Source organism: Protopterus annectens, chromosome 3.part1 (assembly GCF_019279795.1).
Source record: "Protopterus annectens isolate FY-2018-M chromosome 3.part1, PAN1.0, whole genome shotgun sequence".
In the NCBI taxonomy this organism is placed as follows: Eukaryota; Metazoa; Chordata; order Ceratodontiformes; family Protopteridae; genus Protopterus; species Protopterus annectens.
The window spans coordinates 1,858,859,670-1,858,882,670 of NC_056732.1; the positions used below are offsets into that span (position 1 = coordinate 1,858,859,670).

General features: G+C 38.6%; 1 protein-coding gene across 1 annotated transcript in view; it reads left to right on the forward strand.

Moving 5' to 3' along the window:
- LOC122797933 (zinc finger protein 271-like) overlaps nt 1-23,001 on the forward strand; it is a 347,850-nt gene that overhangs the window by 174,579 nt on the left and 150,270 nt on the right. The window contains exon 3 of the mRNA XM_044066452.1: nt 8,144-8,266. Within this exon, the coding sequence (XP_043922387.1) occupies nt 8,144-8,266 (123 nt within the window). The remainder of the gene's footprint in view (nt 1-8,143; nt 8,267-23,001) is intronic.

The window sequence follows — 23,001 nt, forward strand, 5'->3', positions numbered from 1 at the left end:
AAGGAGAGGTTGCTGTCAACCTGTGTTCCCAGATCTCTTATAATGCCTTCAGTGTTCAGTGGGCTACAGTCTATGTGGTAATTAGTGGGAATTGAGTTTTTCCCAAAGGGAATGACGACACATTTTTTGGCATTAAGCTTAAGGCCATGGTTTCATTGGACGCAGTGAGGCCTTTCTCTAGGATGTCTACATCACTTGGGGAGTTAATAATGGCTCCCACTTTGAAATCATCTGCAAACTTGGTCAGCTGGAGGTAGATGCCAAACAGGATAGGACTCAGGACCAATCACTGTGGGACTCCACTCATGACTGGTCACAGTCTAAATTGGTGTCTGCTACTTTCACACTATGGGTTCTATCTGTAAGCCAATTCGCACCCCACCTAGTGACATAGGGGTTGATGCCTAGTTTGGTGAGTCTAGCAATAATTCCTGAGTGGGGAATGGTATCAAAGGCCTTGGCCAGATCGAGGTAGGCTGTATGAACTGCTTTGCTCTCATCCACAGTTCTGGTGACTGACTCAAAGAAGTCAACCAGGTTGAGCAGGCATGATCTACCCTTCACAAAAACCAAACTGAGTGGGATCCAGAGTTTGGAGATTCCCTATATCCTTGTTAATTAGGTCCATGATGATGCACTCCATAGCCTTGCATATCAGCCTCATCAGGCTAATGGGGCGATAATTCACAGGGTCTGTAGTCTCTCCCCCTTCATGGAGAGGGATGACTGTAGCAGTGTGCCATTCTGTAGGGACAAAGTCTGAGGTGAGGCTGTGATTAAACAGGGCACACAGGTGTAATGCCAGTTCGCTTTGTAATTCATGTAGAACACAACAAGGGATATTATTGGGTCCCATGAAAGCTGTATTCTCGGCCTTGGACAGTGCAGCTTTAACCTGTGCTGCAGTAATGCTGGGTGCCTGGCATTCTTCCAGTATTGTGACTGGTCCTTTAGGGGGGAGAGAGGGGTAAAGTTGGCACTGAATCTGTCAGCCAGTATGTTGGCAATATATGTTGGCTCAGTATAGAGGTACTATTGTGCAGTAACTCAGTGCAAATCTGGGTATTGCCTTGGAGATTCTTGATATAACTGTAGAATGATTTGTGGTTGTTTTTGGTGTTTGCTGCAATTCTGCCTTCATAGCTAGCTGTAGAGGTTTTGATGAGGGATCTCAACTTTTTGTTGAGGCTAATAAGGGAGTTATTCCAGTCTTGGGACTTCACCCTTTTCTGCAACAGTTTCTTCCTCTTGTTGTAGAGTTTGTTAATAGCAAGGGACCACCAGATTGGCATCCTTTTTTTGGAGGACAGTGTCTTGCTTCTGTTGGGTATGGCTAGTTCCATGCATTTATTTACATGTTCGTGCAGTGCATTGGTGTATGATTCAGCAGTCATGCACCTATTTTCCATTTGCATGGGTGCCTGAACTTAGCTACCTCTGTTTTTAGGAGCACAAAGTCAGCTTTGGAGAAGTTTTTCATGGTGGTTACCTTTGCTGGGGGTGTGGGTGAGATGTAGATTTCCATGGTAATTAGTTTGTGGTCGGATCTAACCAGGGAAGAATTGACTGTTGATATAGAGCAACAGTTGCCCATGTTTGTAATAAACAGGTCAAGGATGTTGCTTCCTCTAGTGGGGGTAAGAATGAGCTTGTCCAGGGCATTGGAATTAATGAATTCCAGGAAGCGTTGGGCAAGTGTATTGGTGCATGAGTAGTTTTCCCAGTTGATGGAGGGGTAGTTGATGTCACCCAGTATGAGAGTGTTGGGTTGGACCCTAATAGTTTCCAGGATGCTTAGGAACGTGGAGTGAGAGTCCTGGGACATGGTTGAGGACCTATAGCAGGCTACAACCTGGATCGCCGTCTTACCCATTGTTAGTTGTACCTGAAGTATTTTTGATACCTTATGTTGAGCTACTAGTCTGGAGGTGTGCATATCCTTTATGAATATGGAGATGCCACCACCTTTGGAGCTTTGGTCCATGTTCTGGGGCTGAAAGGTGTGGAATGAGTTATATCCTGGTAGCACAGAGGTGCTTTCTGTTGCTTTAACCCAGGTCTCCATTACAGCACAAATGTTGATGTTCTCCAATTTGAGGAGTTCTTTGAGCAAGTGCATCTTGAGATTTAGACTTCTAGTGTTGAGCAGCATAACCCTCAGATTGCATTTATTTATAGCTGTTACAGTGGTAATTTGGTCTTTGGAGCAACACTTAAAAAGGCACTATAGGTGTGGCAAGAGCCTTAGCCAGTATTTGGAAAACTAGGGGTGACAGATGCAGGCCATCTCTGGCAAAGCATAGAGGTTTGTCAATCATGTCTTCCCAAGCAGACAGATACTGGATCCCCTTATAATGAAACCAGAAACTTACCCAATTGCTGAAGTCAATCATTTTCTGTTTGTACTTCGGTATCATTCTGGGCAACGGTTGGATGCTGCTCAGGGCTAAGGTCATACCTGCCTGGGCTAGGGTTGCCACCTTTTCAAATGCCCAAAGTGGGACATTTTTGGTACAAACGTCAGATTTTTCAGAGCAAAATATACCTACAGCCAGTACAAGAGACAGAACTTCACTTTTTTGCCTAAATAAAAGCTTATTCTTGTAGCATTTTAGTTGCTTATTGTGTTTTTTATAACATTTAGGTGTTTCAGATACAGAATAACTGTTTTATCCATCTTTTACATAAAATATAGGAAATATTTTTGTCCTAAAATCTGAGGACATTTGCCATTTTTTCAATTTCTTTGCAGGATACAACTGCCCACAGAGGGACTGTCCCTCTCAAAGTGGGACAGGTGGTAATCCTAGCCTGGGCCACATAATCTGAGACCTCCTCCATGTCTCTTTTCATGAAGTCCAGGGAGATGTGTCTCAGGTCATTCACACCCACATGGACAATGACAAAGTCATACTTGTACTTGTTGTGGAGTAACCTGAGTGCATGTGTCCTGACACCCAACAGACAGCTGACTGTTACCTTCTCCTTATTCAACCTAGTGAGTGGGATATCAGTGTGCCTCACTATCGAGTCACATATGATTAGTGTATTGGGCAAGCTGGTTTGCCTTAGGGGCTTAGGTTCATGGGCACACTGTGTAGGTGAGCTATGTCTCTTGTGATTTGTGCTGTGTTGTGGTGGTCGAGTGCGTTTCTGATTTGGAGGTCTCTGCTGTTTGGGTAGATTTCTATTGAGATGCTCCACGAAGGTGGGTGTGTGGTTTGTGTTTTTATGTGAGAGTTGTGATGGTGGGTGTTCTGGAAGGTTATGAGTTCCATGTGGCGTGGTGCAGGTGTTGACCTTCTCCTCTTGACCAGCTATTCCGGTCTTGGCTGGAGAGTGCATGCCTTCCAGTTTGGATATATAAGTGCATCTCTCACAAGTCTGAGTGTTGGGAGGTAAGAGGAGAGGGTTGTCTGTGTACATGAGGCAGTTGCTACACTGCCTCAGAATGCCCAAGTTGACCAGGTTAATAGGAAAAACCACAGGGAACTGACCTTTAGATATGCCAGGAGGGGGATGGTCATTTTTAATAAGTACTACGTGTGTGCTACAATAATTGCTACAAGAAGCCAGATGAAGTGCTAGGTGAATAAGCTAGTTAAATGCAAGAGAGACGAGAACTAGCAAGATCTAAGGGAAAAATTGAATAGCAGACTTTCTGGCACTGGTGATAGTTCACTCCAGCTTAGTGGTGCAGCACGGTGTGCAAACCTGCACAAACATGGGGCTTTAAAGCAGAAAGTTGAAAGGGATAGAAAAGCTGCCCAAACAGCCAATAAGCTACAATTTCAGAGCTAGAAACCACCCCTCTTGTGGCAGATAGGCTACCTAGTGCTTACCAGTGCCACTGATGAGTCAAAACGCTTCTCTCTAACACAGAAAGGTTTGGGGGATTCAGAAACTACAATGCAGTCCTGAATACAGCAAATCTGTATCTGGACTACTCTAGTAACAGGAAAAATGGGAAAATAAGCAAAACAAGCTATAACTTTTTTTTTACTATAACAGTAGCAAACAAACTAATTTAAACAAATTAAAAAATTAACCAATAAAAAAGCTCAAAACTGAGCCCTGTTCCAGCAGTCTTCAATCAGACAAGTTCTAACTGCACACTCCTGCCACTAGAGTTAGGGAAACCTTCTCCAAAAAGATGGCCTGGATTAGTGCTCAAGTTATACAAACAAAGCTTGATACAGCTGGTCTGAATCTAGTCTATGCTACAGCAAACAAGACACACCAATTTCAGAAAGAAACAGTTCAAATAAGCAGGCACAATAAGCCTTTTAACCAGAAATTCCCAGCTCAGATGGGCAGAATCTACCCTCTACTCCCACAAGAGTGCAGACCACAAACCTTCTTAATGTAAAATAACTGGCCTGAAGCCCAATTGCTTAAACCAGAACTAAGACACTTTTAGAATAACAGCCACTAAGCCTTTAGTCAGCAGCTCCTAACTTAGAAGAATGCAAGCTACCTGTCCTGCCATAAGAGTGCAGACCACAAACCTTCTTAAATAAAACAACTGTCCTGAAGCCCAAGTGCTTAAATCAAAAGGCTTAGTATAACAGTTACAATTTAATCAGGCTACTAACAAGCAATAATAAATGCTGCAGAATAAATGCAATTGAGTACTTTTAAGCAAAATAAAGTAGGAAGAAACACAAATACAGTAAAAGCAGATGAATAAAGTGCATTTTTTAATGTAACAGTAGCAAATTCATTTAAACAAATTAACCAATAAAAAGCTAAAAAACTGAGCCCTGTTCCAGCAGTCTTCAATCAGAGAAGTTCTAACTGCACACTCCTGCCACTAGGGTGCAGGGAAACCTTCTCCAAAAAAGATGGCCTGAATTAGTGCTCAAGTTATACAAACAAAGCTAGATTCAGCAGGTCTGAATCTAGTCTATGCTACAGCAAACAAAGTACACCAATTTCAGAAAGAAACAGTTCAAATAAGGAGGAACAGTAAGCCTTTAACCAGAAATTCCCAGCTCAGAAGGGGAGAATCTACCCTCTTCTCCCACAAGAGTGCAGCCCACAAACCTTCTTAATGTTAAAATAACTGGCCTGAAGCCCAAGTACTTAAACCAGAACTAAGACAATTTTATAATAACAGACACTAAGCCTTCAATCAGAACTCCCAACTTAGAAGGATGTAAGCTACCTGTCCTGCCACAAGAGTGCAGACCACAAACCTTCTTAATGTAAAACAACTGGCCTGAAGCCCAAGTGCTTAAACCAAAAGGCTCAGAATAACAGTTATTATTTAATCAGGCTACTAACAAGCAGTGATACATGCAGCAGAGTAAATGCAATTGAGTATTTTTAAGAACAGGAAGCAAAAAGCAAAATAAAGTAATAAAGTAGGAAGAAACACAAATACAGTAAAAGCAGATGAATAAAGTGCATTTTTTATGTTTAGTGGGAAGGGATGAAACACAATAATTTAAGGTTGAGAAATGACCAAATGACCTCTCTGTACTCAGTAGAATAAGCTGATGAGATGGGACTGGGAGGAGTGTCCAAAATTAGATTTATAGTAGGGGTGGGCAACTCAAAAGCCACCAAATTTAAGAACGCAACAAGGACTTGAACTCTTAAAACTACAACAGAACAGAAAACTTAAAACAAAACAAATGTAATACTAGAATAAGATACAAAATAGAAGTGATGAAACTTTAAATAAAGAGCTTTAAATCAAAATTAAATGCAGAGATGAGTGATACTCAGAGCAATGCAGACCACACAAACACTTCAGTTAACTACATATATTTCTAAATAAAAGAGCAATGCTGTCTCTCAGCTCCTCCCACTAATTAACTGATACTATTCACAGTTTGCAAATGAATTCTCGGTAACTTTTTTAACTGACCCTAGCCAAGAACTCTTAAAACTCCAACAGAACAGAAAACTTAAAACAAATGTAACACTAGAATAAAATACAAAATAGAAGTGATCAAACCTTAAATAAACAGCTTCAAATCAAAATTAAATGCATCGATGAGTGATACTCAGAAGAATTCAGACCACACAAACACTCCAGCTAACTGCAGATATTTCTAAATAAAAGTGCAATGCTGTCTCTTGGCTCCTCCCACTAATTAACTGACGGTATTCACAGTTTGCAAAGGAATTATTTGCACTGGAATGCTTTGGTAACTTTTTTAACTGACCCTAGCCAAGAACTCTTAAAACTCCAACAGAACAGAAAACTTAAAACAAACTAAATGTAATACTAGAATAAGATACAAAATAGAAATGATCAAACCTTAAATAAAGAGCTTCAAATCAAAATTAAATGCATCGATGAGTGATACTCAGAGCAATGCAGACCACACAAACACTTCAGCTAACTACAGATATTTTCACCTCGTCCATTGCTTTGGTTACCTTCTCAAAGAAGTCCACCAGGTTGAGTAGGCATGATCTGCCCCTGACGAAACCAAACTGGTTTGGGTTCCGTGTCTGGAGGTTTACTATATCTGTATTATTCATTTCCATTATGATTCTTTCCATGGCTGTACATATAAGAGTATTGAGACTTTTATGGGTCTGCAGTTTCCAGGGTCTGTAGATTGCCCACCTTTGTGCAGAGGGATGACTGTTGCTGCTCTCCATTTCATGAGGCATAAAGCCTGTTTGGAGGCTATAGTTAAATAGTAATTCCAGAGGTTCTGATAGGTCATGTTTCATGCTATTTAGGAGGCATCGTGGGATATTGTCTGGGCCCATTGATGCAGTGTTCTTGGTCTAAGAGCATCGAGGACCTGTTTCCTAGTGATAGTAGGGGGGGTTATATTTTATGGTATTTCCTGAGGGAAGGTTGAGGGGAGAAAGAGGGTAAAGTTGGAGCTGAATGTATTAGCTAGGAGGGTTGCTATATCTTCTGGCTCAATATAGGTGGCTCCATTTTCAATGAGCTCTGCACACAATTGTGTATTGCCTTCGAGGTTGTGGACATAGCTAAAGAATGCTCTGTGGTTGTCCTTGGCCTGGGAGGCCAAACTACCCTCAGATTTGGCTTTGGTAGATTTTATTTGTCCTCTGATTTATTTGTTTGGTTTGATGAGAGTGTGAGTTTCATCCTGCTGGGTGCTGTACCTCCTAACTGTTGCCATGATTTTCTTCCTTCTGTTATACAGCCTATTGATTTTGTGATCCCACCAGGAGAGCTTGTTTCTTGTGTTAATTCTGTACTTCTTCCTGGTGGGTACAGCTGCCTCTATGCAGCTATTAAAATGCTTGTACAGGGTTTCTGTGAAGAGTTCTGCATAGGCAGCAGTGTTCTCATGGTTTATGGGAGCTTGAAATTTTGCCAGGTTATTCTTTAATAGCAGGTGGTTGGCCATCAAGTAGCTCCTGAATATTCCAGGTTTAGCTGGGGGTCCAGGTTTTATTTTTACTTTAAAGGAGACCATTTTGTTGTCTGACCTTACTAGGGAAGACATTACAGTAGTGAGTGTGCAGCACTCTCTCGTATTAGTGAGGCCCAGATCCAGTATGGTTGCACCCCTCATTGGTGTATTGACTATCTGGTCAATACACCAACCAGGGGTGCAACCATACTGGATCTGGCCAATACACCAACTGGGGGTGCAACCAAATTGTACTTTTATATGTACGTATTTGTTTGATATAGTCTGATGAGCATACTGTCCTCTTATCAGAGACCTTTTATTTTTTATAATTTTCACTAGAATTCCTTGTTGTAATTCATATAATTTAACCCCTGTCTACACTGGCTCAGGTTCATGCTGGAATATTTTGAAACCAGATGTTTTTGAATTTCAGCCCTGAAAGATAGCTGCTTTAGGAATTACACAAATGCACACGTGTGAGTACCCACACAAATATGAACAATAAATTAAGGATGTGAAAGTTAATTTCTTTCTTTCTTAGGAGAATGTTCTTGTCGAGAGAGAATGTAGGATGAGAAAGTAATATAACACAGGAAGATGAAAAAACAGTCATTTGTCTCCAGAGATGGTATTATCCACAATCCTTGATAAAATGCAGCTTTATTTGTAGTGCACTTTTATAATTTTGCTTTAGACTTGTATGATTAAACCTCTGTAAACAAAGTGTAAAATAATTACTGGAAGGATACCGTGGTTAACTGTTTAATTACTTTGATTTGCAGGTTATAACATCCCATTGGATGAACTTCTGTTACTTCTTATGAAAGATAAAACCATTGCAGCTGCTAAAACTGAAGGAAGAAAAACAGTGCCAAAAAGGCAACTTCCTGGTAACAGAACCAGCAGTAAGTACATAATAAGTATTACAACCAAGGCAACTTCCTGGTAACAGAACCAGCAGTAAGTACATAATAAGTATTACAACCAAGGCAACTTCCTGGTAACATAACCAGCAGTAAGTACATAATAAATATTACAACAAAAGCAACTTCCTGGTAACAGAACCACCTGATTTTGGCCTAGCACTCAAGTGTGGGGTCATTTATTGCACAGTTGTGATTATTTTGCTGCTTGTGTATCTCTGCTACCTTTAAACTACAACAAAAAGAAAAAAAACAAAAAAATCTTGCTTTTTTTTACACTTTCTGAAAGTTAAGAAAGTTCAGTTACAGATTTGCTGTTCTGAACTGTTTGAAAATTTCTAGAAGGCCAGTGCTTGCTTGGGCTAAAGGGAAGTCTCTGTGTTCACCAGTGGGAGTGGTTAACACTGAACAGCCTGCCTGTCCCTGGAGGAGTGGTTACTACCTAGAAGCTGTAGTTTTATTGGCCATTTTGGGTCACTTCTAAACTCCTTGATCTCTCTCTCTTAAAACCCTACAACTCTCTTTTTGCGCGGTTTTGTGCACTGAGCAGCGTTGGGCAGCGCCGCCTAAACAGGTTTAAACTATTCCAGGCTCCACAAAGTCTGCTCTTCACTTTTTCCCTTAGAACTGTTCAAACTCTCAAAGTAATCACTCCATTCTCTTTCTAAAGCCCTGCACTTGCTCAGCTCTTATAAGGAAACACTAACTAACTAAAGCACTACACCCTGCTTGACTTCTCATAAGTATTAGACTCCCGATTGGTCCTTCCTGATCAAGTGAAAAATCAGTTCCCTTCCCTAATCTGATCAGTAAAAAAACAGTTCCTTATACTAATCTGGTATGTCCAAGAGTCAGTTTCAAGGTTACTCTCCAGTCCAGCTGGTGAATCTGGGAATTTTTAGGCAATGTTACAATTGCCTTATGTACACAGACAACCCTCTTCTCCTTCCAACAAACTCTAATACATGTGAGAGATGCAGTTACACAGCCAAACTGGAGGCAGAGCTCTCTCAACCCAAGACTGGCACAGTCAGTCAGGAGGAAAAGGTAACCACCCACACCACAAATCCAGTCTCACACAGACCTGCATACCCAACACATAAACACACAAAAACATACTCGGAGGCTCTAAATAAAAATCTGCCTAAACAGCAAAGACCTCCTAAGCAGATATCCAAGCAACAGCCACCCCTCAACAATACCCACAAATCACATATCTCACAAAATCAGTGTGCCTCACAGTCACAGCCCATAAGGCCAAACAACACACCACATACACTTGTTATAGTGGACTTTATAGTCCGGCACACTGACGTCCCACTCACCAGACTGAACAAGGAGAAGGTCACTGTAAGCTGCCTGTCAGGTGCCAGGATCTGCCACATAACGCAAGCACTCAGGTCACTCCAAAGCAAGTACAAGTATGACTCAGTCATTGTCCATGCTGGTGTGAATGACCTGAGACGTACCTCCCTGGACTACATGAAAAGAGACATAGAGGAGCACTCTGATCATGTAGCCCAGGCTGGTATGTCCCTGACCTTGAATAGCATCTTGCCCTCACCAAGAATGATGCCACAGTATAAAGACAAAATGATCAGTTTCAACAATTGGCTAAAGTATTGGTGTCATTCAAAGGGGATCCAGTGTCTGTCAGCCTGGGATGACATGCTCGACAAGCCACGTTGCTTCGCTAGGGATGGCTTGCACATGTCACCCTTAGGCTTTCGTATACTGGCCAAGGCTCTTGCCACCCCCATAGTGCCTTTTTTAGGCAAGGCTCAAAGGACAAACCCACCTCTATAGACAGCCCAAAGATAAAAAAACTAAAGGTAATGCTACTCAATACCAGAAGTCTAAACCTCAAGATGCACACACTCGAGACTCTCCTCAGTATGGAGAAAATCGATGTCTGTGCAGTAACAGAAACCTGGTTCAAGGCTCCTGAGAGCACCCCAGCACTACCAGGTTATAACTCATACCATGCATTTCGGCCCCAAAACTCGGACCAAAGCACAAAAGGAGGGGGAGTATCTATATTCATCAAAGATACCTACACCTCCAGGTTAGTGGCACTGCACGAAGCATCGGAAACCATCCATGTCCAAATAACAGCGGGTAAAACTGCCTTTCAGTTTGTAGCCTGCTACAGAACACCCTCCCTATTACAGGAACCCCACTTGGCATTCCTGAGAACACTGGAGAATATGAAGGTCTCTCCAAACACTATGTTATTGGGTGACTTCAACTACCCAAACATTGACTGGGAAAACTACTCAAGCCCAAACACCCTCGCCCAACGGTTCCTTGAATTTATAAACTCTAACGCAATGGAACAACTGGTCACCACTCCCACAAAAAGGAGCAACATATTGGACCTGGTCATCACCAACATGGGGATTCTATGTTCCACACCAGAGGTAAACCCCTCATTGGTAAGATCAGACCATAAACAAATTTCCCTGGACATCCATATCCCGTCCCCACCCCCAGCCAAGGAAATCACTGTAAAGAATTTCTCCAAAGCCAACTTTGCACTTCTCAAGACTGAGGTGGAATCCTTCAAAGCCCCTGGGCCAGAGGATAATACAGCCCAATCCACAGAATCCTTTACAAATGTATTCTATGAGCACCTGCAGGAATGCATGGATTGTGCTATCCCAAATAAAACCAAGACTCACTCTTCCAAAAACAGGAGACCAGTCTGGTGGACCCCGGCCATAAATAAGCTATACAACAGAAGGAGGAAGCTACTACATGACAGAGCAAAATCCCAAAAAGGGAAGGCATCTCTGATCAGTATTAGCAAGAAACTTCGATCCCTCATAAAATCATCAAAGGCCAGTTTTGAAAGAAAAATTGCCCTAGACACTAAAGATAATCACAAGGCCTTCTTTAGTAATGCCAGGAACATGGGAAACTCCCAGATATGCTCTGAATTGTTGCATAACGGTACAAAATATACCGAACCTACAGACATAGCCAACATCCTGGCAGACAGATTCAGCGCAAACTTCTCCCCCACTTCCCCCCCAAAGGAGCAAATGCCTATCCCAACTGAATGTAACCTCCCTGACATCACAGATGCACAGGTGAAAGCTGCCTCTCCAAAGCAAAAAACACAGCATCTATGGGACCAGACGGTGTCCCAGGCTGTGTCTTACACGAGCTCCAAGAAGAACTGAACCCTCACATTAAATCACTGTTCAAACTTAGCCTTACTACAGGATATGTACCCAAAGAATGGCGTACAGCTACAGTGGTCCCACTCCACAAAGGTGGTGCCACAATGGACCCTGGAAACTATCGCCCCATAAGCCTGACTAGTCTGGTCTGTAAAGCTATGGAGCGTATTATCATGGAACTCATAAACAAAGACATTGGGAGCCTCCAGACACTGGACCCTACCCAATTCGGCTTTGTTAAGGGCAGATCTTGCCTCTTAAACCTAGTTGATTTCTTTGAAACAGTTACCAAAGCCATAGATGAGGGCAAGGTAGTCCACACAGCCTACCTGGACCTCGCAAAAGCCTTCGACACAATACCCCACTTGGGCATCATAAATAAGCTTACCAGCTTAAATATCAACCCCCTATATCACAAGATGGGCTGCAAACTGGCTCAGAGATAGAACCCACATGGTCAGAATCGCAGGTGCCATGTCCGAATCCAAACCAGTTACAAGTGGCGTCCCACAGGGCTCATTTCTGGGACCTCTCTTGTTCGGTATATACTTCTCTGAGGTTCAGGCTAACACGGGGAGATTATGGCTGACAAAGTTCGCAGATGACTGCAAACTGGGGCCCATAATTGAATCTCCAGCTGGCACAAGCATCCTCCTAGAGGGTCTCACAGAGACGTATGCTTGGTGCCAGAACCACGGCCTCAAGCTAAATGCTAAAAAGTGCATAGTCATCCCCTTTGGGAAAAACAAGGTGCCCACAAATTACCACATAGGTGGTAATCCATTAAGTATGGAAGAAGTAATTAGAGATTTGGGGACCAACATAGATAGTAATCTCTCCTTTGATAATCACGTTGCCAAAGTGGTTAGAAAGACCTTCTATATAGCCCACCTTACCACAAAAGGGTTCACATCTAGATCAAGAGAGGTCATTGTGCCCCTCTACTCATCAGCCCCATAATTGAATACAATGCTCCTTTTGGGATGTACCTTACCCGACACCTGCAGCAACTGGATAGACCCCAAAAGTACCTCACCAAGAGCATCATGGGCTACAAACATATGTCCTATGCAGCTCGACTAAAGAAACTCCAGCTCTACTCAGTTGCTTAGCGCCTACTCAGAGGCGATCTATGCCTGACGTACAAAGCCATGTCAAACCCAGAATTAATGGACATGCTCCACCTCAAAAAATCCAAGTCCCTTAGAGCTACATGTTCCAGGGACCTAAACCTCAGCACAAAAATAAATAGGACATGCTGGAGGGACAGATTCATTTCCCAGAGGTTCCCCTCACTCTGGAATAGAATCCCAATTCATGTTAGACATAGCCCCTAGCTGACCCTCTTCAAGCAAAATTTGGACGTGTGGATGGGAAATCGCAAATTCACCCCTGGGATCTCTCCTGTGTCCCTGCTAGACAGAGGCACAGTAAACTAATCTTAAAAGGGTACCTTCTGTGACCTACTTTACAGAGGCACAGTAGGCTAATCTAATAGGGAGGCGGAAGCCAAATACACTCTGGCTAGGCTTATAAATGCCCTAGGGCAGATAGCCTAGTATCTACCTATAAACCTACCTATAAGTACATGATAAGTATTACAACAAAGGCAACCTCCTGGTAATAGAACCAGCAGTAAGTACATAAGTATTCTGGGTCTGCAGTTACATTCAGTTTAACAGTCTCCTGGAAGTATAGAGAAGATTATGTTCAGAAGACAAGGGTGAATTAATCCTCCAAACATGTGAAAGTACATTTGATTCATTATTTTGAAGTAAACCAAGTCCAATTGCCACACCATGCCTACTAGTTACAGATTTGTGATTTCCATTCTGAAATATTTTCCAGCTCTGCAGAACATGTAGTACTGAAGGCTGTGGGTGTCAGTACTGCAGAACATGGTGTGGTACTGAAGGTTGGCGTGAGCAGTACTGCAGAACATAATGTAGTACTGAAGGCTGGGGAGACTAGTACTGCATTACATGATGTGGTATTGAAGGCTGGAGGATGCAGTACTAAAGAACATGGTATGGTATTGAAGGCTGGGGGTTAGCAGTACTACAGAACATGGTGTGGTACTGAAGGCTGGGGTTAAGCAGTACTACAGAACATGGTGTGATACTGAAGGCTGGGGGTTAGCAGTACTGTAGAATATGGTGTGGTACTGAAGAGTGGGAGTGAACTGTACTACAGAACATGTGGTGGTACTGAAGGCTGGGGGTGACCAGTATAGCAGAACATGGTATGATCATACCTGTCAGCCTCTTAGTGTACGAAATCTGGACAGAGCTTGACAAAATGACAGGACAAAAGCCCCAAAATAGGGACAGATTTTAAATATTGCTCTTATAGGACATTACTAGGCCCTTACAAGCCTAGCTAAGAATTTAGTCCAGGTACCAACAAGTCAGCATGCGATGCCCCTATCCAGTAGGGACACAGGTGAAATTTCAGAGATGTATTTTCTGTTCCCCATCCAGTTATCCAGGTTGTGCTTAAAAAGGGATAAAAATGGTTGGGAAGTTGGCATAGTGGTTAAGTTGCTTACCTTACAGATACAAGGTGCAGAGCTTGATTCTCACATGGGGTAATTGGCTAGGCTTACAATGGCCCATAAAGGGCAGTTAGCCTAGTGCGTATCTGTGAATCTATGAATAAGGTACTCTGCTTGACATGGAGAGGGAGTCTGTTCTACAGAAGGGGGAGTCTCTGGGACACAAGTCCTATTGATGTCACAGACCAGGTTGATGTTGCCCATGAAGGTACTTGAGTGGAGCTTGACTTGCGGATATGCAGCAGTCTGATCAAGGTGGGGTCTGAGATTGCTTTGTATGCAAGACAGAGGTCACCTCTGAGGAGTCTGTATGAGACTGAGTAGAGGGACAGGGCTTTTAGCCTATCTGTGTAGGGTAGATGTTTGAGGCCCTGGATTCTTCTGGTGAGGAACTTGTGCAGTGGTAGTACTGAAGGCTAAGGGTGACCAGTACTGCAGAATTTAGAAAGTTGCTGTAGTAACAGGGTTTGTGTTAACAAACATTTTCAGAAGGGTCTGAAGTCTGAAACTCAAATGTATGTCTTTATTTAATGAAGTCAATCCTCACCTCAGATCATCCCAGTGATTTCCGCCAAAAAACATAAATTTTATGAGGAATAGACCAAAGAATCTGAGGCAAAAATCTGGACATTCTGTTTAAATTTGGACATCTGAGAGGTATGGGTGTGATACTGAAGGCTGGCAGTGTGCAGTACTGCAGAACATGGTTCAGTATTGAAGGCTGAGGGTGTGCAGTACTACAGGACATGGGGTGGCACTGAAGGCTGAGTTGAGCAGTATTACAGAACATGGTGTGGTGTTGAAGGCTGTGGTGAGCAGTACTGCAGAACATGGTGTGGTACTGAAGGGTGGGGGTGAGCAGTACTGCAGGACATGGTGTGGTACTGAAGGCTGGGGTGAGCAGTACTGCAGAACACGGTGTGGTACTGAAGGCTGAGTTGAGCAGTATTACAGAACATGATGTGGTGTTGAAGGCTGTAGTGAGCAGTACTGCAGAACATGGTCTGGTACTGATGGCTGTGGGTGTCAGTACTGCAGAACATGATGTGGTACTGAAGGCTGGAGATAAGTAGTACTACAGAACATGGTGTGGTTCTGAAGACTGGGGCTGAGCAGTACTGCAGAAAATGATGTGGTACTGAAGGCTGGGGGTGTGCAGTACTGCAGAACATGGTGTGATACTGAATGCTGGGGTGAGTGGTACTGCAGACCATGGTGTGGTACTGAAGGCTAAGATGAGTGGTACTGTAGAAGATGGTGTAGAACTGAAAACTGAAACATTTTGATGAACATATGACCATTGGTGTAGGGCATGGTGTTCCAGTTTCAGTATAACTTTATTGCAGCTGTACATTAGTAAAAAAAAAGATACAAATTCACATTCAAAACATTCACATAGGGGGTGTGGCTAGGATGTAGACTGGTTGGCAGCATCTTTTCTCAGCTCTGCACTCAAAAGATATTTCTGACAGGAATTTTTAAAAACTAGATATTGTAGACAAACCTATGTTGTTGAATTACTTCTACTAATATCACTAGAAGTCTGCAGTGCAAAAAATTTGGCTTTAAACATTATTTTTCCTGTCAAAAACAAGAAGGAAGGTATCTGAATCTACTGAAAATGAGCTTTTCTAAGCATACCACACAGGACCAGACGATGAAAAAGGAGATACAGTCTTTATTAAATGCTATGCAAGACTTGTCAGTGAAATTTGACAAAATGAATACCAAACTGGACACTTTTGAGGAGAGATCTACAAAACAAATACAGCAACTACAAGAAATAATGACGCAACAGAAGTCTCAAATAGCTGACATAGAGAGATCCTTAAATGATACTGAGGGAAGACTCTCAGAACAAGATCTTCAGCTACATTTATCACAACAAAATGCTTCATTACAAAATAAAAAAGAGGATCTAGAGAACAGGTCCACACGAAATAACCTTCGCATCTATGGGCTACCAGAGAAAACAGAGGGAGATAACATGGTGACTTTCCTTACTACCTGGTTACCAGAAGTTTTAAAATTGCCTGAAGCTCTTTCTTATGGAATTGAAAGAGCCCACAGATCCTTAAGAGCTGCTTCATCAACCATCAAATCAAAAAATCACCCGAGATCAATAATAGTAAACTTTTTTTCATCACAGGACAAGGAACTTATTTTAAAAACAGCATGGTCAACTTCTCCAGTTAAATACAAAGACAACATAATCAGATTTGATAATGATTATTCTGCTGGAGTTATAACTGCAAGAAAAGAATGTCTCCCTCTGATAAAGGAATTGAAAAAAAGACAACTTAAAGTCCACTTGCTGTTCCCTGCAAGAATAAAAATATTTTTTACTGAAGGTCCTAAAACTTTTGACACTCTGCAAGCAACAGTTTCTTATCTTTCAGCTAATAAAACCTTGGATAATGTGGAAGAAATGGATTTCTCCCAATTTGGGGTTAAGCGTCACTTAGAAAAAAATGAATGGAGCACTGCTGACAAGAAGAAGAAATGATAAAAGACATATGAAAAACACAAACATTATTGTCTTCTATTTGCTCTGTAAGGCAAAAAGTTCTTTGAAAGCATTCATGCTTTACACATGTGTCAGTCTTTGAAACAATATAAATACAAGATAAGCAGGACATTTTAAGCAAGGTAACATATCTTTCTCTATTACAGTGTAAATACTTACAGTCATGATTTTTCTAACTCTAAATGATGTTTAGATAGTTCATTTATAAATTACCTGCCTTTTACTGCTAGTATAGAATATGATGTATTTACACTGACATATTAATGTGGTGTGTTTAAATGAGCATGATTCCTTTTTATATTATTTACACTAAGCTGCATGAAATATCTAAACTGATGTATTTAATACACATAATAATATATAAAAACTGATAGTAATAACTGTCAAAAAGTGCCTTGAAAAGTAATTATCTATTCTTTGATGCTAAAAGTGCCTTTTTGACTAACAAACAACTGTTTGGCTTGTATATCTGCCCTTAATGATAAGAAAACTAATAGAAGTTTAATGAGCTGTTGTTCAGTTTAAAAAAAGCCCTAAAAACTTCACTTACTTTGTTTTTGGCTTCCCGCCATGGTCACGATCTGGGAACTCTTATTTTACCACCCCTGAATGAAGGTTCTTCAGTTAGAATCCATTACAGTGTGTTAAACCTTCTAACAGCACAAAATGAAAGTAAACAGTCATGAGTGATATCAGCACTAAAACAAGACAGTATGGGTGTGGTGTCAGCTCCTAAGCTACTTAAAGTAACCAGCACACTATTTATGAGATGGCAAAGTGCTTTTACAGTTTTAACAAATATTAAAAGTACAGTGAAGTACCTAATGAATTTAGAAGGTATCAACACATACATGACGTTATTCATTTTGAATTGTACACATAAACAGCACACGAAGCTTAAAAAGAAGTATATCACTTGGAAGAAACTGTATGAATAGTTAACACATACAGACTTTACTGTAATCTTTTCTGATAAGATCACCCACGTAAATTACTATAATTTAACTTAATTTTATAAACATTTGATATATTTAAGTCCTTGACTGGAACATTATATAACCAAGGCTAAAGAGATTGTCTTGTATGTCTAAATTGATCAGCCTTGAACCTTAGATTGCAAATAGACATGCAACATACTTTTACTTATAATATTGAATATATATTATATAACATCACAAACGCTAAACCATTGTCAGCTACATCTCATATCAATCAACATTAAAATATGATTTGAATTGCATAGGCATTTACTAACATATTGTTGTTGGTACCTGATATGCATATAAGTAACAGGTCTAATTTCTGTTTATGAAAGTAAATACCAGGCTGTGTGCATTTGTTAATTATGAAACAAGAGCGTGCTATCTATTCTTTTTAATATCCTATAGGTATGTACTTGTTAGAGACACGCACATGCTGCAAAGCTGCTAGTTATTGCATATTCATTAGTATATTTCTGACTGCAGTGTTATAGATATATGGTGTGGACCACTTGAGTTGAGAATATGTCTCTATATTGGGCATGTTCTCTGTTTGAACGTTGTATATTATCTATAATATGATATGAAGTACCCTCACTAAATTCAAAGAAGCCACAATAGAAAGAAATATTTATTAAAAATGGAGAATAGAAGGATGAAGAGAAAAATGAAGGAAAATGGTTGATGGTCATATAAGGTTATCTTTTCCTGTGTATGTAGAAGAGTTGACAGTAATAAGTACCAAACAATTGTGTTATAGCATATTTAAAGCCTACTTTGCTTGTCATATTTTCCAACCTTACAGTTATAACGCTGCAGATAAATCCTGTAATATCATAAGGAGTATGAGTTGCTATTTGACATATGACATATGGGGTACACTAGCGATGAAATATGCCAGTGGCACTAATAAATATATAGGAATTGCTAAGAAATATAGTCTTAAACTATATAATACCAATGCCAAAAACAAATTAGTAGCATTCATACCACTAAAATATGACTTTTTGAATTAAAAGAAAACTATAAGATTACTGATAAATGACAATACAAATGTAACGTTATATTCATTGTTACGGATACTTTCTGATTTAATCAACTTGTGGCATGGTTAACTGATGCATATAATGCTTAACATTTTTTTTTTGTATGTATGCATATATGTGTGTATGTATGTATGTGTGTGTGTATATATATATATATATATATATATGTGTGTGTGTGTATGTGTATGTATGTGTATATATATATATATATATATATATATATATATATATATATATAGGTATACCATTACAATAAATTTGATACCTATGAATGCCACTCACACTATAAGGGAGATAGACAGCAAGCATATTAATTTTAAGATGCATAACCGTTATTGCTACACAAAAGATATATTAAAATAAAAGATTTTCCTTTACAATTTAAACAAAACCAAATAGTTAAGTATTAAATCTATGTATAGTTGTGTTGCCTTAGTGTTTTATAAAATATTAAAAATAGATAAAGACTGTATTTAAGTCATCTGTAAAGACAGATACATGTATACTTAAAAGATATATAAGATACTTTTCATTATAAAACTACCATATGGCGGGGCCAGGGGAGGATGCTGAAATGCAGACTTAGAGAGATCGCTTGAATGATTAGATCATTCAAGGATGAGATGTCTTTCTCATGGAGGGTTTGGTGGTTGTTTATCTTATATTGTTCTCAGTTATGATCTTGTAATTTACTTTTATTGGGTGTCTATAATCTATTGTAATACTGTTGGAAGAAGAAAGAACAAGTCATTCTCTTCATGTACACACATCTACACATTGTTACGAGTATATGAATATGGATAAAAGCAAAGCTAATATAAATCCAATTGCAAAATGTATATCTCTTAATGTAAATGGTTTAAATAATAGCTGCAAAAGGGGAAGTCTTTATAGATATTTAAAGCTATGTGAAGCGCAACTAGTATTTTTACAGGAAACACACCTTACACAGGAAGACATAAATAAAATAAACAATAAAAATTATACAATACTAGTAACTTCCACCTATAATCAGAAGCGAAGGGGAGTAGCAATGTTGTGGAAAAACACTACTTCAATGCCTAAAATCATAAACACGTTCCATGACAACTCAGGAATGTTTTGTCTAGTGACAATATCTATCAATGAAATGATATATACATTAGTGAATATTTATTGGATACCAGGACTAGGTGTTAGAGTGGCCAAACAACACTTAGAAGACATTGTACAATATACCAAAGGCAATTTAATCATAGCTGGAGATTTCAATTGCATTATAAAAGAAACTGACACAAATACTAAAACTACACGTAAGAGATCACCTTTAACAAAGTTGTTATCTGAGTTTGTTGAAACTTTTAATATAGTTGACATAAATGAGTATGCTATCCCAGATTCACTATTCTTTACACATTTTTCCCATAGACATAATACATACTCTAGAATAGGTAGAGTGTACATAACAAAGGATTTAACCTCTAAATTAAATAAAGTCAAGACAATTTCATGTCCATTTTCAGACCATAACGTTTGAGATAGACGTATGTTTCAAGAGAAGGATATCAGTAACAAGAATACCATCTTACATAACAAATCTCAAAGATTTTAAGGAATTTTATATTAAAGAGACACAAACATTCCTAGATATCAATCTTACAAAAGATGTATCTGAAATATATATATGGGATGCATTGAAAGCATACCTATATGGAAGAGCGGTGGGATGGTATAAAAATAAACAAAAACAGTGGAATAAGGAATTAATGGAATTACAGTCAAAAGTAGATAATTTAAAGCTTGATATTCAAAATGGAAACACCAACTTAATAAAAGAACTAGAAGATACTAATAAAAAATACTCAGAGACGCTACACCAGAAAACAATGATCAACTTAGAAAAAATTAAACTATGTTACTATTCAATGAACCCTGAAAACCAACGAAGAATAGCAAATAGGACTAAAAAGATTATTAAAACAAATCAAATCAAGGAAATACATAATATAGAAACCAAAAAGAAAGTATCTGATTTAGAAGGAATACTAGAAGCTTTTAGGCTATTTTTTCATAAACTTAATAATCAAAATGAGAAAACAGAAACACATTCAGCATTGAAAGCTTTTCTCAAAAACAATGTTAAAGTTAGGTTATTAGAGGAGCAGGTACAACTAATAGATAAACAAATAACAATGACAGAACTTAAAGCTGAAGTAAATAAGCTAAAATTAAACAAAGCTCCAGGTATAGATAATATCACCCCAGAAATGTTTAAATTACTATCAAATGAGGCTTTGCTGTTGTTATTGAATGTCTTTACATCAGTTAAAATGGTAAAGACATTCCTCCTTCTTGGAAGTACACATTAATATCACCAATTCTGAAACAAAATAAAGATCCCAGTGAATGTTCATCATACAGACCCATTTCACTTCTTAATATAGATTATAAAATTTTTATAGCAATACATGCTGCTCGAATAAAACAATTACTACCACTTTTGATAGAGGAGGATCAAACAGGTTTTATAAAAGATAGGAACACTTATGACAACATTAAAAGAATTCTTTCCTTAATTGATTATATAAATGTCACAAAAACAAAATGAATGTTATTAGCTTAGACATAAATAGCGCATTTGATTCAGTGAACTGGGATTATCTGTGGTTAGTTTTAGAAGAATATGGCTTCTCAAACAACTTCACTTTGTTAATAAAATCATTATATGAAAAATCATTGGCTTATATAAAACTGGGATCTTGTCTGTCTAAATCTATTAAAATAACTAAGGGCACAAAACAAGGCTGCCCTCTTTCTCCGTTATTGTTTGCGCTAGTCATTGAACCCTTAGCAAATAATATACGTATGGATAAAAATATTGAAGGAATACAACTAGACAACAGCCTAGAGCTTAAAATTCAACTTTTGCTGATGATATATTAATTACCTTAAAAATAATAATAGCAGTTTAAAAGCATTATGGGACTCAATTCAAAACTTTCAAAACTTTTCAAGTCTTAAATTTAATGAGAACAAAACAAATGTATTGCTTTTAAATACTAATAAAAAAGATCTAAATAAAAAATACCATAAATATATCTCTACCGATAATATAATTAAATACTTGGGAATTATAATAACTAACAACCTAGATACTACAATTGAAACAAATTATAAAGAGACATTAAATAATATTAAAAATCTAATACAAAGATGGAATAAATTCTTCTTTTCAATGGAAGAAAGGCTTTATATAATTAAAATGATCATATTTCCAAAAATTCTTTATGTTATACAAGCTTGTTCTTTGCCACCAGCTAAATCGCACCTAAAACAATTAAATGATTTAATGGTAAGATTCCTATGCTATCCAAAAAAAACAAAGATAGCTATGAAGTATCATCTAGATGATTGGGATATAGGTGGCATAGGTTTACCAGACATAGAAATATATTTGCATCCATCCATTATTAAAACAATATCATTATGGCTAAATACAAAATATACATCAAAATGGAAGCTAGTTCATGAGAGAATCTGGTTAAAATCAGGATTTGTAGTAGCAAAAAAGTATACAGATTTCATACCAAACAATTTTCTATGGCTGATGCAGGAATATATGATGATACATAAGAATAAAAATATAAGTTCCAAATACATTACTTATACATTAAAAATTTTCCAAAATCTTATTAATAGCAATCCTGATATTAAAGCATGGTCATTTCTTTTATATCCAGTAGCGTACACACAAGGTAATATAATAACATTTAATATGGAAGTAGTCAACATGCTTAAAGAAAAGGGATTAATATATTGGCATCAATTGCTAAACTCTGGAAAACCTCTGACAATAGACCAGATTAAACAGAAATTAAATATGGAAATAGTTTGTGGTTACATGTACAAGAATTAAGACAGTATATATTAAGCAAACAAGAAACAATGCAACCATCAATAAGACAAAATGTTCCTAACCTTATAGAACATATAATATTACTAACAAATCAACCCATGACTGGAAAGGGATGCTTATCATCTATTTATAAAACAAACAAAAAAATAAAAATGCATAATAATGACAAAATATGGAATTATTATAGATCAGTTAATGGACATGTGCCAAATGACAGAGATAAAAAACTAATTCTTCTCTCTCCAAAGCAGACATCACTTTCATTACACTGGAGACTTTTTACATGGCAATTCATACACAGATCTTATGCAACCCCTCATAAAATGGAACTTATGTTTAAGAAAAATATTGGCTGCTGGAGATGTGATTTATCAATAAAAGCAGACTGGCAACATATGTTCTACGAATGCCATTTGATTAAACCATATTGTGATAAAATAAATTATTTTCTGCAAATGGTATTCAATGATAAATTCCAGATTTCCAAATCTATTATTTTGTTTAATGCACCTGTACCTGACTGTGTGCCA